The sequence below is a fragment of the Xiphophorus hellerii genome, chromosome 4, assembly GCF_003331165.1.
Source record: "Xiphophorus hellerii strain 12219 chromosome 4, Xiphophorus_hellerii-4.1, whole genome shotgun sequence".
Lineage (NCBI taxonomy): Eukaryota > Metazoa > Chordata > Actinopteri > Cyprinodontiformes > Poeciliidae > Xiphophorus > Xiphophorus hellerii.
This window is the reverse complement of record NC_045675.1, coordinates 21169220-21185694: the sequence shown is the minus strand read 5'-3', so window position 1 is coordinate 21185694 and position 16475 is coordinate 21169220. Positions and strand designations below refer to the sequence as shown.

Genomic DNA, 16475 nt, shown 5'->3' with positions numbered 1-16475 from the left:
ATTTTTGTAAAAAATCTAAATTTACGAGACACTGAATTTCATTATCTGTCAGCCATAATCATTAAAATGACAAGGAATAAGGGCTTCAAATATTTCACTCTATGTGTAATAAAGCTATATCATATATGAGATTCTCTTTCTGAAGTGAGTGACAAAAAATATTTAACTTTTTCCACAATATATAAATTTTTTAGATGTACTTATACAAGGACTCAGAGTGATTCTTAAATCATTAGACGACACATAATTTAATTGATCAAGTTTTTATAATTTGACCACTATAAAAATCAAAATAAAATAAAAACTACATGAAAAGAAATCCATATTTTATATAAAAATAGCACTTGTTAAAATCCTTTTCCATCCCTTTATTCAGATTAATTTTTTTGCTTTGATTTACATGGATTGATGATTTAGTTACTGTATTCATTGCTTTTTTGTTACGTTTTTACTGAACCCTTTAAAGAAGGTTTTACAAGATCCATTATTGTTATTAAAATGCAACATTTCTGTTCTCAAAGAGAGAACATATAACAATCTTTTCTTAAAAATGCTCTATTTTGGACAGATGGGATCCACAACATTTATAATATACATGTGATGTTCAGAATCCTGCTCCTAAGGTCCATAATAATCTCGGCGTCTCTGTGGTCTCATATTGTGTCTCTGTCTCATGAGTGAGGCGACGTTCTGTTTCATCAACTCACACATGAACAGATTTTCTTGCTTTTCTCTCTGCTTTTGCAGATTCCCTGTCTGATATTTGCTTTGCTCTCTGACCACAATGCTTGTTGTGTAGGAGGTGCTGATTTCTTTTTGTGTTTTCACACAAAAACACTTCTTTCAGTCTCTGATCTTGTTAGACATAACACATTGAGGCAAGATCACAGAGGGGCTGTGATAAGACTCGGTTCCTGGTACCTCCAAGTTTAATGTTCCCGCCTGAGATGTTGCCTGCAGGCATGACAGACCCCCTCTCTGTTTCCCCTTGCGGTGACCCTCACAAGAGGGTCTTTTTGGTCAGACTTTCCACACGAGTGCATATTACTCTGCGTTTTTGGCTGTGTAAGAGCTCATCACATTAGCTGCCCCCTCTTTCTCAGACTCAGCCCCTGGCCAGCTCCGGGTGCTCGCCCCCATCTATTCCCTCACAGCTCATGACAAGCACATGATCCGAAAAACAGCCGTGGCTCAGGTATTAGTTGAGATAAAAACGAGCAAAGAGTGACAGAAGGATAAAAGCGAGCTTGTTGTTGCAGTGAAATTTTTCTTTGTGCTTAGATTACACTTTACTGTGTGAAAAAAGGTCTTGGAGAGCCATTAAAACCTAGTCTCTCGGGTGTTGCTGATAAAAGTGGTGCACAAATGTGTTATTTGTACCAGAATTGCTGTCTTTGCAAAAATGCAGAACTTTGGACAATTACTGTTTATTTTATCTACAAAGTTGTAAAATAAAGAGTAATGGCCTTTATTCACAGAAAAAGAGGCAGAGACAAGGGGGAGAAGTGTCCTGAAGCGGCTGCCAAATTACATAGATTTATTGGTTCTGTTAGATAAGGTGTGCTCTGCATCCATACAACATGCACCCCTAAATGTTTAAGGCAAGCCATAAACTTACTGGACCCTACAAAGATTTCTCAAATCAGAAATTATGATTCTTCTACAAGGATTTGGTGAGACCTTTAAATTTTCTTTTTAAATCGCACATTTAAAAGTCGTCTGTTGTGTGGAAAATACACAGGCTGCCAAACCAGATGGTGAGGTGCTTACTCTCCCGGATCTTACACTTTCCTCCATCTTTGACCTAAAATAAACCAATTAACTCCTTGTTAATGACTACAGCTTATTTCAGTGTAGAATAATTGCCATGCCAAATGTTGTGCAAACTTAGGCAAGAGTGTAACATTTTTTGTAATATATGATTTCTCTTGCTTTGCCTGTCATTAGGAATGGGCCCTTTTGAGGTTTTCAAGGTGTAGCTTTGAGTAGAAATGCCGTAGTTCCACAGTATAGAAATATTTGACATTGAATCTAAAACAAACTTTTGTTACAAAAGCTAATTTACTTTAGATACATACCTCAAGCAGAGTTAAAAAATAAACACATGGTAAATTCAATCCCTTTTTGACATTCCCCTCTTCCAGTGATACTGGGAATATGACTAGCTAATATTTGTTAATAAATTATTGGGCTATCTGTATGGGTGGAGCCTCAGACAGCTGCTTGATAACTATATAGTTTAAAAACAGCTTCACTTTAGTAAGAGTAATGCTTTATTTTCCTAACTCTGACTATTCATGTATTATCATCAGAACCAGAAATAGTCCCACACATGTGCATATTCCCATATGTGCAGTGAAGGAAAAGTGCAGCAGCCTTCTTTTAAACAGTTGGTTGGTAGTGCAGTGCAAAGCAACAGGTGGGGAAGGGGCAGTGCTGTGTTACTCTATACTCCATACAGCTGGAAAAAAACTCTGGTTACTCCAGATTATTTTATGGTTTCTCATCTGAATGACTTTTAACCGGCAGAAGACATTTTAACCGTAGCTTTTTAGCACCATGTCACACTTTGTTATTGGTGGCCAGCCCAGCCTTACCCTTCAACTTCTTGCTGTTTTCAGCGGTTTTACACATGTCTCACTGGAGTGCTGCTATAAAGATGGCACATTTACATTGTTCTGAAACATATATTTTATCACCACTGTTTCTACTCTGACTTTTTGTACCCTCCTATTTCCGTTTTTGTCAGCAAAATCTTAGGTTAGAAAAGAAATTGCTTCACTACATGTTTGCTCCTTGCTTTCCAGAAGAAGAAACCTTAGGGAGCTGCAGCCCCTGCTGGGAATAACATTGTTCTGCACATTTCTCTTTTCTTTTGAACTTTTGTACTTCTCTCTCTCTCTCTTTTTTTTTCTTTTCTAAAACTCTCAACAAGCAGCAAAGCTGGCCCGATGCTGAAGATGATATGTTAAAATTAGCTGCGGCATCTCCTCGTTCTTTTATCTCTCCGTCTTGATTTGTCTCTGCTGTTTTGTATTCCACAGAGACCTTCGAGGTTCTGATGAGGCAGGCGGAGAATCACACCAACGTCGTCCTCCAGGTGTCTTATCAGAAAATAGCTGATCCTGCTGCTGGCTCAGTGAGGGAACTCTTTACCGACGTCGGCCTCTTCCTGCTGGGTTCTGAGCTCAACGTTGATGAGTTTGTGCAGCGCTTTTTCGACGCTCTCCTCCCGCTGGTCTACAACCACTACATAAGCCCAGGTGTCGGTGACACGTCACCAGGCTATGCTGAGTGTGTGAGGTCACTCAACCGCGTTATCAAACCATTTGGTACAGTGCCGGACCTCTTCGCCGATCAGATTGCTACCTCTGGGGTCTCTGGGAAGCTGCTGCAGGCTCTGCACCTTGGCATCGAGGTCATTAACACCACGGATCATTTACAGCTGAGCCGTGAATGCAGGCGGGCCCTTCTCAAGATGCAGTACTGTCCTCATTGTCAGGTGTGGTTGCATTTCTGTGATGTAAGTCTATTGATCTGAGTTAATGAAGCGTGTTTACTGGCAGCGCTAATCTCTGAGCACTTCCCTCCACAGGGCATTACCCATTCCAAGCCCTGCATGGGCTACTGCCTCAACGTAATGCGGGGGTGTCTGGCGAGCATGGCAGAGATCGACGCCCACTGGAGGGAGTTTGTTCGCTCGCTGGAGGGCCTGTCAGCAAGGATGCATGGAGCTCAGGATTTGGAGCAAGTGCTTCTGGGAGCTCACACGATGCTTCATGATGCTATCGGGCACGCTGAGAAAAATGGACCTCGCCTCTCGGCACAGGTTTAGATCATGAGCAGAGATGTAAAATTGCTTTTGATGGTAGATTTTAATGTATTTTGGGGCTCTTTATAGAAGGTGAACCCACTGTCAACCGCAGGTGTGATTGGATAAACAAAAAATAAAGTGCTTCACACTGGCCTGGAGCAATTTTATTATGGAGCTGCTTGCTCTGTGTTAGAGAGGTATGCAGTCTTTAGGCCAAAGATAAATTCCTTATGTATGTACAAAACAGATAGTTTGAAGAAGGAAAGGGTAAATTGCCTTAAAAATATCTTTCTGGATTGCTGCAAGGAGCTAAAAGTATATAAACCTACAGATACAGGAGGACTTAGTCTATGTAGGGAGAAAACCACCAGTAAACCTTGAGCTGCCACCCATTTATCATCTTTTTTAGGTGGTCTTTTTCCTTCACCTTCCAGAAAAGGTGGACAATAAAGGCCCCTTTTCAAATGTTTTTTCCCCAAGCTCTATATCTTTTTGGTTGTAAAGTGAATTCCACAGATGTTTGTTCCTGAGCTACACAGAGTTGCAGTGCACTAATTAAGACGCCACATCTCCATCTAGTGGACGATATGAGTAACTGCTGTTTGGCAGACAGACATAAATTGAGAGAAATTGGAGTTGAAAGCCTTAGCTTGCACTAATGGCCATAATACAAATAGTTATCACTCAGCCATCTAAAACAAATCTCATAGTTGAGGCCTCAGTAATGCTTAACAAGGTTATCCAGTTCTTAAAATACACATTCTTCCCTCAGTGTTTCGAAATTAAATTTGTGGCTGTTTTACTGTGCATTAGGTTCAGAAACTGTGCAGCACATCAATCAGGAAGCCAGCTCAGTCGGTCAGCATCCAGGACGCGAACAGCAGAGTCTCCATCCCGCTCAAAGCTCTGAACAGGCGGTCGGACGATTCACTTTCTGTCATGAGAAAGTAGGTGGAAGTCAAAGGCATATACACACAGCATAGTCAGCAGTTATTTTTAGTTTTACCTAGATTTTAAGAAGTAAACACTATGCACTCTTACATGTGGCTACCACTTTTTTTTAGGGACTTTCTGAAGACTCTGCGTACCTTCAGCACATTCTACGGTGGCCTGGCAGATCAGATGTGTTTGCAGGGACTTTCTTCTGGTGACGGGGTGCCATGCTGGAATGGAACATACATTGTGAAAAGGTTTGTTTCAAAAAATGTTCATGAAAAACACATATGCTTAATATAAGAGCAAATGAGGCAAACAGCATCAGAAGATGCTTTCATTGCTGAGACTCAAATTTGTTTAGTTTTTCAGGTGTTCCCTTTATGTCTTTGTTTGGACAGATGTAAACATGCATGATTTCTTCATTGATAAACCATAGAGGTAGTGTTATATAGAGTCACAGCCTTATGTCTTAATCCAAACACATGAGCAACTATCTGGAAATAGTTAAAAACTAATCCTAAAATGAAGAGTAGTCAGAAACTTGGTTTTAAAGTTCACTGCATAAGTGACTTGTAAATAATGTTGCTAACTTTTTTTCCATTCAGTTAATTGATTCATGTTGTTTTTCTTCTTTGACTTTGGTTTTTAGTTTTGTTTACTTGATCTAAACCGCCTTTCAGAAGGAAGAAGGGGAAAGTGGGAACACATGCTCAGCACAGTTTCTTGAGCTAATTATAGTTTAAGTTCCATGTTAAAGTTTGAATCTTTCACACTTTTTGGCTGTCCTAGTAAAGATGTCTTTCCTCAAAGTTTATTTTGGCATCCATGACTTCCTGTTTCTCAGGAGGTCAGTAGAAATATGACATGACATAGCAGCCCATTTCTCTTAGCCACTCTATTAAATGGGGGAAAACAAGGGAATGAACGTCAGTAATTGACTACAATGTGACAACTACTAAACTTCCTCACATTTACAGTGGATAAAAAACTATCTACATGGAGGCAGGCCCGTATTTTTTTCTTCCACTTTATGAACTCAAACTTAATAGTCTGGGTTTTCTAAGTGCTGCAATCCATGGGAAACTTATTAGAGTTGTTAGAGTGCATAGCATCATGAGGGTGCAGTATATTTATTTTTGAACTAATCCCATCGAATTTCTCACTTTTTTATTTTACATGGGTTGGAGACATGAATGGTCCAAACATCAAAGGACACAGCTAGACTCAATGTAGATATCAAATGTCAGAAATGTCATCATTATGGTCAGAAAATGAATTCTTATATATATTATTAGATGCTCACTCATGATATAGATGATCCTCTGAAACACAGAAAACAGATTTTCTGTGAGCTGGAACAGGCAGACTCGGGCCTCTCTCATAGTATCAGTCAGTGGTCTTGTCTTCATTACATCACAGCTCTCAATCTTTCTCATCCTGTCATCACTCAAGGACCCCTACACATATCCCTGGTCGGGGGTTGTTCTTTTTAACTGTCAGCTGCTCTTAAAAGAACAGGGATAGCAGGTGGACTGGTTAGTTTTTGTCAGCTTGGACTTCAACATATTTTTTTGTAGAAGATAACAATTACATGGACTGCAGGGAAAAGCTGGAAAAATATATTTTACAGCATTCTTAGCTGGACTTCTTAGTATTAGGATGGTGCAGCTAATTAAAAATTAAGATAGATGGTCAAAATTCAGTTTCACTGCACCTCTGATAATTTAAATTTTCCATGTTTACTGTCTCCCACCATAGGGCCAAGACTTTTTGTAGGAAAGGAGTGAACTTCTCAGATAATAGCATTGTTTATTATGTGCTGGAAGAAGAAGCAGGCCAGTAGGCTGTAGGCTCTTGCAGCAGCCTCTGGGAAATATTTATGGTCCTGGGAATCTTTTAGCTGCTTAAGCTTCCTTTCTTTATTTCCCATTAACGGTTATATTTATTGATAGGGATTCTTCCACCTCAGGTCCACTTGGCTTCAATTCGGTTCAGCCATTACTGAAAAAGTAGAAATTAAGAGACATTAAGAAACGGGCCTCTGAGGGGAGTATCGAGCCGAGAATCTCGGCAGCTTCTGGAGATCTGCAATCCTTTGCTGCTTTCTGCTACCCCAGAACCATAGATGAGTGGCCGGGAGTCAACACTGGCTGAGACAAAAGCAATAAATAACCTCCTACCTACAGGTCGTAACCCAACACCCACCGAGAGAGGGGGGATAAAATTCGCTGTTGGATGGTGTCTGATTTACAGAAGCTTATCGAGGCCTCAGAGTCCCTAAGCGATTGCTTCTGTGGGTGTATGCGTGTGTATGTGTGTGCGAGTGAGAAACGGTGTATATGCCCCTTGCAACATATTTTTGTATGTGCTGGCACAAATTGTTTGATGGCCTAAAAGAAGCATAAAGTTGAACCAGAGCTTTGCCTTTTTTTAATAAAAAGAGTGAGCACAAAAAGCTCTCAAGAGACTCAGATTTAGGGAAGATTTAATGCATGTTCTCTTTTGAGTCTTTTGGCAAATAAAGTAAATATATAAAGAATGATCAGATAAGATCACAAAGGAAGAATACGAGCAGCTTTTATCCCACTGTCTCTGAGAATGTGGATGGCTGGATTTTATTTCAGTATGAGAGAAAAAAACTCATTCTGTTCTTCTGCTGCTGCTTGGCTCGTTTCATTTACTCACTCATATTAGCAGAAAAACAGATTAGACAAGCAATCTTGTAATTAGTGTCTTAGATTAGGACACAATTTGATCTGAAGAAATTCCACACAGATTTGGCATGCTATACTGAAAAACAAAATGTATATATTACTTTTGCAAATATGAAAATGAATAGTCTCAGCTATTTTATGTTCTTTGTTCTTGAATACTAATAGGTGTTTTTATATAATCACTGTTTACAAAATGTTCTTAGGACTGACTTGGTGAGATTTACTGTGTGTAGCTATTCTATGGTCACTAATAATAATTGCTTTTTGATGTAAGCTAAAATATGACCCAACATCTTTAGCTGGTTCTTATTTTGAGACGTTCTTGCTGCTTCTTTATTGAACTGTGATAATAACACTAAAGTTAAGAAATATTGACAGAATTATTTCTACATTGTGGTCACTAGGGGGCACCGCTAGCAATTTACAAACAACATTTCATGTTGCATTCTGCATGTACTCGTGTCGTATTTTCAAGTTGGAAATACAGTCCATCATTTTTTTTTTCTAAATGAGAAGATTGTGCTAATTGTATACCTGCAGTTCAGTTCCAATATGACTGTGGATCATGTAACATGTTATGACAGTTGTTAACAAACCATATTTTGGACTTCTGAGGGTTTTTAGCTCATGAAACCTGAAGAAACCCACATACAACCTCTATTTATTAGCTTTAATTTAGTGTTTAAATGCACATAATTTAATCCACCCCTCCATCAGCTTGTTCTGCTACTTGTTTTCCCAACTAGAATATACTCAACTCAGGTGTGACGTCATTTCTTTCTTTGAGACAAATCAAACGCACTAAAACTAGAACCATTTAAAAACAGTGCACTAGATTTAGAGGTATCTTGTGGTAAAAGTGAAGACAGCAACAAACTAAATATGACCAACATATTTCTACAATTCATCAGACCTGTTCTAGAACAAGCCCGTAGTTTAATTTCAATTGACAGGAGAAAAACACATAAACATGTTTGTGATTTTACACATAATAGCTCTAACTAAAACTTAGTTAAACATATTATCATTATCTGCAGAAAAACAAACAGCTATCATTAGGGTTACTGTCATTATCTAGAGTCTTTTCTGTTCAAAACAGTTGTGGGTCATGCAGCCAATTAGCAGAGATATAAAAACACTGTAAATCAGAAATGCTGTGAAAATTATATTTCTGCAGGTAATTTCTATGTGACAGCAGATAAGGAAGTAATTTCCTAATTTTATTCTTCTCAGGTTTTATTTGTAAACTGGTATGAATAAAGAATTTAAAGGTCTCAGGATTTATGTCATTGGACAGCTTGTCATGAAATCAATAAACACGTTGAAAAAAACTCCAGCTCCCTTTAAATAGCCGAAGTTGGAGACACTGTCCTTGTCTGGGTGGAAAGGTTAATACATTCCCACATACTTCCCCCATCTGTCACACAGCACAAATGGCAGGTTGCCATGAGCTACCTGCTCTTAAAAAGTACCCAAACCACAGCAGATGTTGGTGGGTAAAACTTGGGTAAAGAATCAAATTAATCTGATTTTATTTGATAACCAGCCCAAACCACAGCAGATGTTGGTGGGTAAAACTTGGGTAAAGAATCAAATAAATCTGATTTTATTTGATAACCAGCTGAGAAACAACAGATTTGATTTTTTTAAGTAAAACTCAAGAAGGAAAACCTATTTTTTTTTCACCTATTTATTAACAGCTTTATTCTGTAGAAGCAATGCTAAAAAGCCTTAGCCACGCACAAGAACCAGAGTGTGATGGTTTATTCATGATTACCTCCTCTGGCGTAGGCTCGCTTTAAGTCCTCCCCACCTGCGGTTTGTCTCACGGCTTCAAGCACTCACCATGTGTTTGGGAGTGTGTTTGTACTTTCAACGTGCCTTTTTTAATTGAATACAATATTTTTATCATTATCACAATAGAAAGTCAGGAGACCTTGCACACTGTTTGAGTTTAACATGTAGTGATGAGTCCAGTGAGGTGAATGCCAACAGCATGCTTCGAAAAGATGCCAGAGGACAGGGAGGCAGATTTGAGCATGGCCTTTTGTTTAATAGGCCACCCTTTATGCTGTTGGAGCTGTCTGAGCGCTGACCTTTGACCTTTCCCTTGTCTTCGCTGCCCTGGCTAATCCTGTGGAGGTTAATCACATGGTAATGGGAGCCCGGGAGTTGAGGAGCAGGCCGCCTCTCAGTGTGCGGTCAGTTAGCCGAAGGAATGAATTGATGCTATGGATGAATGTCTGTGCTGCTGTTTTCATTTGTATTATTCATTTTATTCAGTTCTGCCCTTTTTTCTTAAACATTTCAATAGTTGCATCACTTTTCTATAGTTCTTCATGTGTATCATTTTCACACACATCTTGCTTAATTTGTAGCTCAAGTGATTAGCCAACTGAGGTAAAAAAAAAAAAAAACATTTAATGGTTTGTTAGTAGAAATCCACAGAAGAAGCATCAGTGGTTTAGGTTTTTCTAACTACATCGACATGTGGCATGCCACATGTCGATATATATATATATATATATATATATATATATATATATATATATATATATTTCTCAAAAATCAAGATGATGACATCAAATACCTTATTTTTCATGACTCCAGAGTGGTGGCTGATCATTTGTGCATAAGAAGTCTTTCTGTGTCAACTTCTTAGTGATCTGTATAAAAACAATATAAACAATTATGTAGTTGAAGTTTTTTATATTAAATGAGATACGGCTACAAAAAAAGTCCTACATTTGGAGTTTTATGAAGTTACGAACAGAAAGAAAAAAATATGTTGGAGTAATAAAGTTGCTATTTATTTTAATGTACTTTTAACAGCAGAAGCTGTGTGAATTCTTTCAGCCACACACTGCAGGTAGAAATAATTGCCTTATGTTAAACCCAAAGTACGTGTCCATGCAGAGAGCCCTCCAGATGCAAAGCCTCAAATAAACATGATCACAGCTGCTTGTGTTTGTTGAGCATGAGCGTGATGCCGACTCTTCATCTATTAATAAACCTGCTGGGGAAGCTGTGGTGCCACATTCAGCGAATTGACTGTGGTCATTACAGTCATAAATCCGCACACTTGGTCTACTGGGCTGCACAGGACCTGTTGCAACCCTCTTGCACCAGTAGGTGGAGCTCTGCACTTTGGGTTACGCTCAAACTCACGGGGCACAGGCACATGGCAGATTGCTATCGCTCTGCTGCTGCTCTGCATCTGTTTTGGTGATGTATGCCGTCCGGCGGTCGTTCTTATCCATGTTCTTCCTGACAGTGACTGACAGAAAACAAAATTTAAGTGATAAACAGATACACAGAACATCATGTCTCCTCCACCTCCTTCCTTTGCGGTGATGAACTGACCTAATTTTAAACAGAGGTAATAACCTTTTAAACATTCACTGTCAGATATATTATGCACAGCCATCCTCTTAGTCACGCTCTTGCAAGAATATAAGAGAGTTGTTATTTTCCTCCAACAAATGATAAAGAGATAAAACATTTCATAAACTAAACTCTCCCCCTCACTTTAAAGCTTATCAACACATAGTTTAGCTTTTTTTTAATAAGTAGTAAAATATAAAATTCAAAACATTACTGTACAAAGTCAAGACATTCTAAACGGGACCAAAGTGGGTGGGCTAATTGAACAGTTGTGATTGAGAGAAAGGAGGGAAAGATGAGAAGCAGAGGAAGAGCAGAGCGGACGGACGTTCTTGAAAAGCTTTGTATTGCGACAGCTGGCTGCTGCAGATAACCGCAAAACCACTGGAGCACTTGAGGTCCGGGTGCTGCATGGCTAGAGTTCCACTCCAACATGACCTTATATCCTGCCTGGGTTTTAGATGCAGGGGTTTGGTCAGAGTGCCACATCCTGACGATTATCCCAAGTGACAGAATCAAGAACTCTGTCTGGCTGACTAAATTGAGTTCATAAGTCCCTCTTGTACCGGTGTGTGGATGTGTGAGCCCGTGCACGCACGAGTCCGCCAGCTTGCTTTAGCCCCACGTTCTTGTATAATGCATGATTGCTCTGAACAGATAAATTTTCAATCTCACCCGCCGCAAAAGGGAGATTTCATTTATTTGTGCTCAGATATTATCCCTGATGTTGCTACAGTGACTGCCAGTGAGAGCACTGTGCAGGGGGGAGGCAGTGAATTCAGAGCTGGCTGGTGGCAGGTGGTGCATGTATATGCGTGCGTCTGTCTGGTCCCATTCATTTTTCAGTGACTCCACTCCCTTTTTGCTTTTCGAGCACCAAATCCCACACACACCACGCTTCTGCCACCTCGAGTTGGACGTCTGCCTCCAGCATCTGGAGCAGATTGTGGCCCTGCAGCTTGCCAGGTAGCAGGACATTAACATCCAAGGCCTTATTGTCCACCGCTGAGCTGTCAGAGAGCACACCTTCTGTAACGACACCAGGCTGCCTCCGTCCAGCGATGAGCACGCGCTGGTGGCCCCCCTTGGAGCAGTCTTCCTCTGTAGCTTGGACATAAATCAGAACCCGCTGAAACTCGGGAAAACAAAGAGTTGGGAAAACTGTGAAGTTAATGCTCCTAAAGGGAGAGGATGTATTCTGTGATGGGAAACTCAGAGGGAGCCAACCCTATTTGTTTTGACAGAAATTACACTTACAAAAAGGACCAGAGTTGTGATTAGATTGCAAGGACACAGCAATATTGGTTTTATTGCACAATTTTACCAGGAATAATTTCAACTGTGCGGTGCTACAAACCAGTAAACAACAGACAAATAGAACAATTTTAGTAATGGACCTCTACAATAAAGCTTGTGAATTTATTTTCTTGTTTTGTTTGGTGAATAGAGATTTGCCTTAGTGTATATTTTTCTCTGCTACACTGAGGCAGTCAAAACGTTGAGATGAATACAGAATAAAAGCTGAAAGCCTGACAATGAAGTCAGCACTTACCCAGAGTAACTATTTGCCTGTCTGCACATGAATTAGACTGATGGGGTGTCTCATCAAGGCCGCCTTCCTGCCGACGTTATGGCTGCACGCCGTCCACGTCTGTGTTGGGTTCTGCTCCAGAACAGACTTAATTTCTCTCCGTGGCCGAAAACAATGGCTGCCGTATCTTGGTATCATTGTCTTAGTTTATCTGCTGGCTGCAGGCTTTTGACAGAGCATGCTGTACCTTCTCCCGGTTTAATTTTCCCTTTCATTTGGTAACTGCACATGCTTCCCATTTACTGCCACAAAGTGAAAAATGTAGTAGTCATTAAGTTTTCATTACCAGTGTCATTTGTTTCTTCTTTATGTAGTTTTGGCCTGGAGAAAGTTCTGCTCATGGAGGTAATTCTCATTTTAAATAGTGGCAGCTTTAGGTGGTAGCTTTACTCCTCTTTAATGTTTTAGTATTTTTTTTATCTCACAAAAAAGTAGCAGTTTGCTAAATCTAAGCCTTATCATTCATTCTTTCTTCAAACAGTGCATTCAGGAAGTATCATTTCCTTATCAGGGAAAAAAGCCTGGCAGTCACTGGAGGTCTTTTCTGCCTTTATCAGGGATTTGTACCCACAGAAGAGTCAGCACCTCTTTATAAGTGAAACCTTCCCTTTTAGCTCCTGACCTAAGCTGAAAGCTGGGTGTGAATATGTTCTCATTAATCTCACCTCCCACAGTAAAAGGTCTGAGCCTGGTGGGTCCCTGAAAATGAATCTAAATGGCTTCGTGATTTCTGGGATGTAAACACAAATGTCTTGGGCAGCAAGGTGGCACGTCGCGGGATGCCCCGAGATCAGACTCTGCTCTCCTATCAATGTCCCCGTAAGGTTGTGTTGCAGTTTCTATAGAAACCAAGCAGGCCTTATTAAAAAAAAAAAAAAAGTTTCACCTTCTCTGAGTCTGCCCTTTACCTGACAGCCAAGATAAACGAGCCGGGTCCTAGGAGGAAGGCAACACAAACATGCATCTCTGCTCAGTGGCCCGTGCTCATTGGCTCTCTGCTGGAAGCCCTTATTTACCTTAATGTTGGGAGGAGGTGAGAATGAGGGAGGCTTGAGGTAGCCGGTGGAAGGCGGGTGTGTAGGAGTAGAAACTTACTGTGATTACTCACAATGCCTCCCGTAAACAACCTTGAACCATGCCGCAATAAAAAAAAAAGAAGAAAAAAAAAAAGAGCAAACTACTCTTACTGCTCGCCCCCGACTGCACACCCAGGCCAGATGATGTCATATGTCACCTTCAGCTAATGAAGGTGATGATGACATGCACGAGTGCCGCATACGTTCACCATCTGCTCAGTTCCACCACGGTGGAGCTGCTCACAGTCCTCACAATGCAGCAGAGAGGAGTCGAGGCACGTCGGCGGCGCGGTGTGAGCTTCCTGCGGCACGTGTGAAAGGCTCCGCTGCCTGCATCCAGATGACATGCTGCGAGTTTAATCATACCTTCGCACCCTAAAGCTATTAAAGTGACAAGTCTCTGAGGTCACTTCTCTTAGATCCCCTGAACAGGTTGGGTGAGTCAGTGGAATGATAAGATGGTGGTCACCAGTGACAAAAAAAAAATTACAAACTTTTGAGTAACAGCTGTTTCTCATGTCAGTGTTGATTAAATAAGCCATGCATTAATTTTCCCATCTGTGCATTGTATTTTTCTGTTATTTTTCTTTATTATTATTATTTTTTATTATTACTTTTCACTCTTCAGGTTACAGACTTGAAATTGTTTGAAAATAAAACAACAACAAAACAAAAACACAACAGAAGTTTTTTTTTTCTGAAATTACTTTCAGAAACTTAACTTAATTGCACAAGGGAGTAGATTGCTGTCCTAACAGCAATCCTAACATTTCTATAATTTATGATGCAAAGTGTTTAGAGAAATATGAGCCTGTTTGTTCTTTCAAATTGTCTTCTTGAAAGCTTAATCTGTTACAGCGATACACACATTCTTCAAAAATACTTTTAAGAAAATCTGTTTTTACAGAATGGCAAACATAAATATAAATATATAAATATAATATAATTTTATATTTAGTGTTAAATTAACATATTTATGAAATCTTTATTGGCTGTTTACTACCTTGTGTGTTATTTTGTGAATTTAGTTTTTAAATAAGAAATGCCTATAAGAAAATTGTGTTATATCCAAACCTACCTGTATCTATAGATACACCGTTAGGCGTATATCTGGCCACCATACAGAGTTTGCAGGATGGTAAATTAATATCTAAAGCTCACCGTTACAGATGAGGCCTTTTTTTTTTTTGTAAAATTTTGCTGCAAGGTTGAAAGATGTATTTCTTTTAAGGATTTTTACTCGTCTGTATCGGTGGTGCCTATAAATGTTGAAGAAGCTGTAAAATCTTGTTCTCACAATACATTTGGCCAAAAATAAGAGTAAAGGGTTTTCTGGGGAAAAAAAAATAATCACAAAACTTATATTTTACCTAAATTAAGTTTGGAGTTTGCACCAGTCAATTGCCAGAAACTGAAACCAATTCACAGGTAAATCAGACTTATTTATTGCCTTTTTGGTTTATAAAGACATTGAGCAACAAGATGTTCTTTCTGTTTATTAAATGTTTGGTAAATGTTAAAGAAATGGGCTTTGATACATAAATGTAAATAAATCCTAAGTTTTCTGTTGGAATAACTTGTACCATTGTATTAGTCAAACAGAAACGCAGACCTCAAATTAAACAGGAAGTTGGTAATGGTCAGGAAAAAGCCTGATTTGTGCATCTCCAGTGATAAATATTTTATTGTTTTGATTTTCAGATCTTTCCTCTGTTTGTACTATGTTTTCATCACCAATGTTTTATTTAGTTAATCAATTTTATATTATTTGCAGACTTAAAAAAAATCAAAAAAACGAACAAAACATTTATTTACTTTATGCTTATCAGAAGTGATGATTAATTACATTTTAGCTTCATAGAAATTATTGTGTTGTTGGACACATAGCATCCATTATTCCTGTGTTGTTTAAAGTAAAAGGCTCTTTATTTGCTGCCCGGCTTTACTTTGTTGGGAATTGTCTTTCAGATTGATTACATCTGGAAGAGAAAGCCTTTTTGTGGTGCCTGCAGGTTATTAAAGTTTTGACTGACAGGTGCTTGACTCCAGCTGCTGAGCGGAGTGTAAAAAGGCGAAAGTTGGTGACTGTAGATGATCTTGAGATAACATCAGATGGCCTTTGAGAGCGTCTGAAATCCGTCTCTATGGGGCCACTCTTCTGCTCTTGTCATGTCTTGACACTTTTCTTTTCTTTCTCTCTCTCTCTTTTTCTTTTTTACCCCATTCTTTTTTCTTATTCTTCATGTCTGCCGAGTCGAGTTTCGGCGAGTTGGCAGCCTGTATCTGATCCTGAGGTAATTTACTGGCAGCGATAAGGAAGTGGTGTGCAAAGTCTTGCGATATAGTTCTTTCTGACAAGGCAATCTGAAGCCCACAGAGAGCAAATTGGAAGAAAGTCTTTGTTGCAGATGGGAAAGGAAACCCATGAGGTTGTTATTGTTGCACAAATGTAACTAACTGTGAGTGAGTAAACAATTACATCTAATTTTTCTCATTTGTGTGTTCAGTTGGCTTCAGGTGGGGAAATAACAATAGGGCAATGACTGCAGCAGAAATAAAAGAGAAGAGTGGGCCAGCTTTGCTTTGTTGAGCTTGATTGTTGCATCAACTGAAACTGTAAGTTGTTGACTTAATCCTGACTCATAATTTGGTTGTTGACTTTAAACCACATTTTTCTTTTGAGAAAAACAAACAGATTTTGCCTTGTTTGACTTTGTGTGAGCAGTTTTGCTCCAGAGGAAATTTCATTTACAAATGTGCGTGTGTGTGTGTGTGTCATCATGCATGTGCAAGACTCTTGTATTGAGCCCAGTTTTGCTCAGGTGAACTCTCTTTATATTTCTCTCAGGCAGACAGGCCGAGCAGACCAGGGTCATTGCCTCAGGGGTGTCTTAGAGAAATTCTCCTCTGCCGTGGGCGTGTAGAAATATGAAAGAGACCCTAAATCAAGACACAGAGCC

The 16475-nt window shown here is 39.5% G+C and overlaps 1 protein-coding gene across 1 annotated transcript in view; it reads left to right on the top strand.

Moving 5' to 3' along the window:
* Positions 1-16475, top strand: part of gpc5a (glypican 5a) — a 125826-nt gene that overhangs the window by 21776 nt on the left and 87575 nt on the right. Inside the window, exons 3-6 of the mRNA XM_032561617.1 lie at positions 3045-3502; positions 3596-3829; positions 4628-4761; positions 4879-5004. Of these exons, the coding sequence (XP_032417508.1) occupies positions 3045-3502; positions 3596-3829; positions 4628-4761; positions 4879-5004 (952 nt within the window). The remainder of the gene's footprint in view (positions 1-3044; positions 3503-3595; positions 3830-4627; positions 4762-4878; positions 5005-16475) is intronic.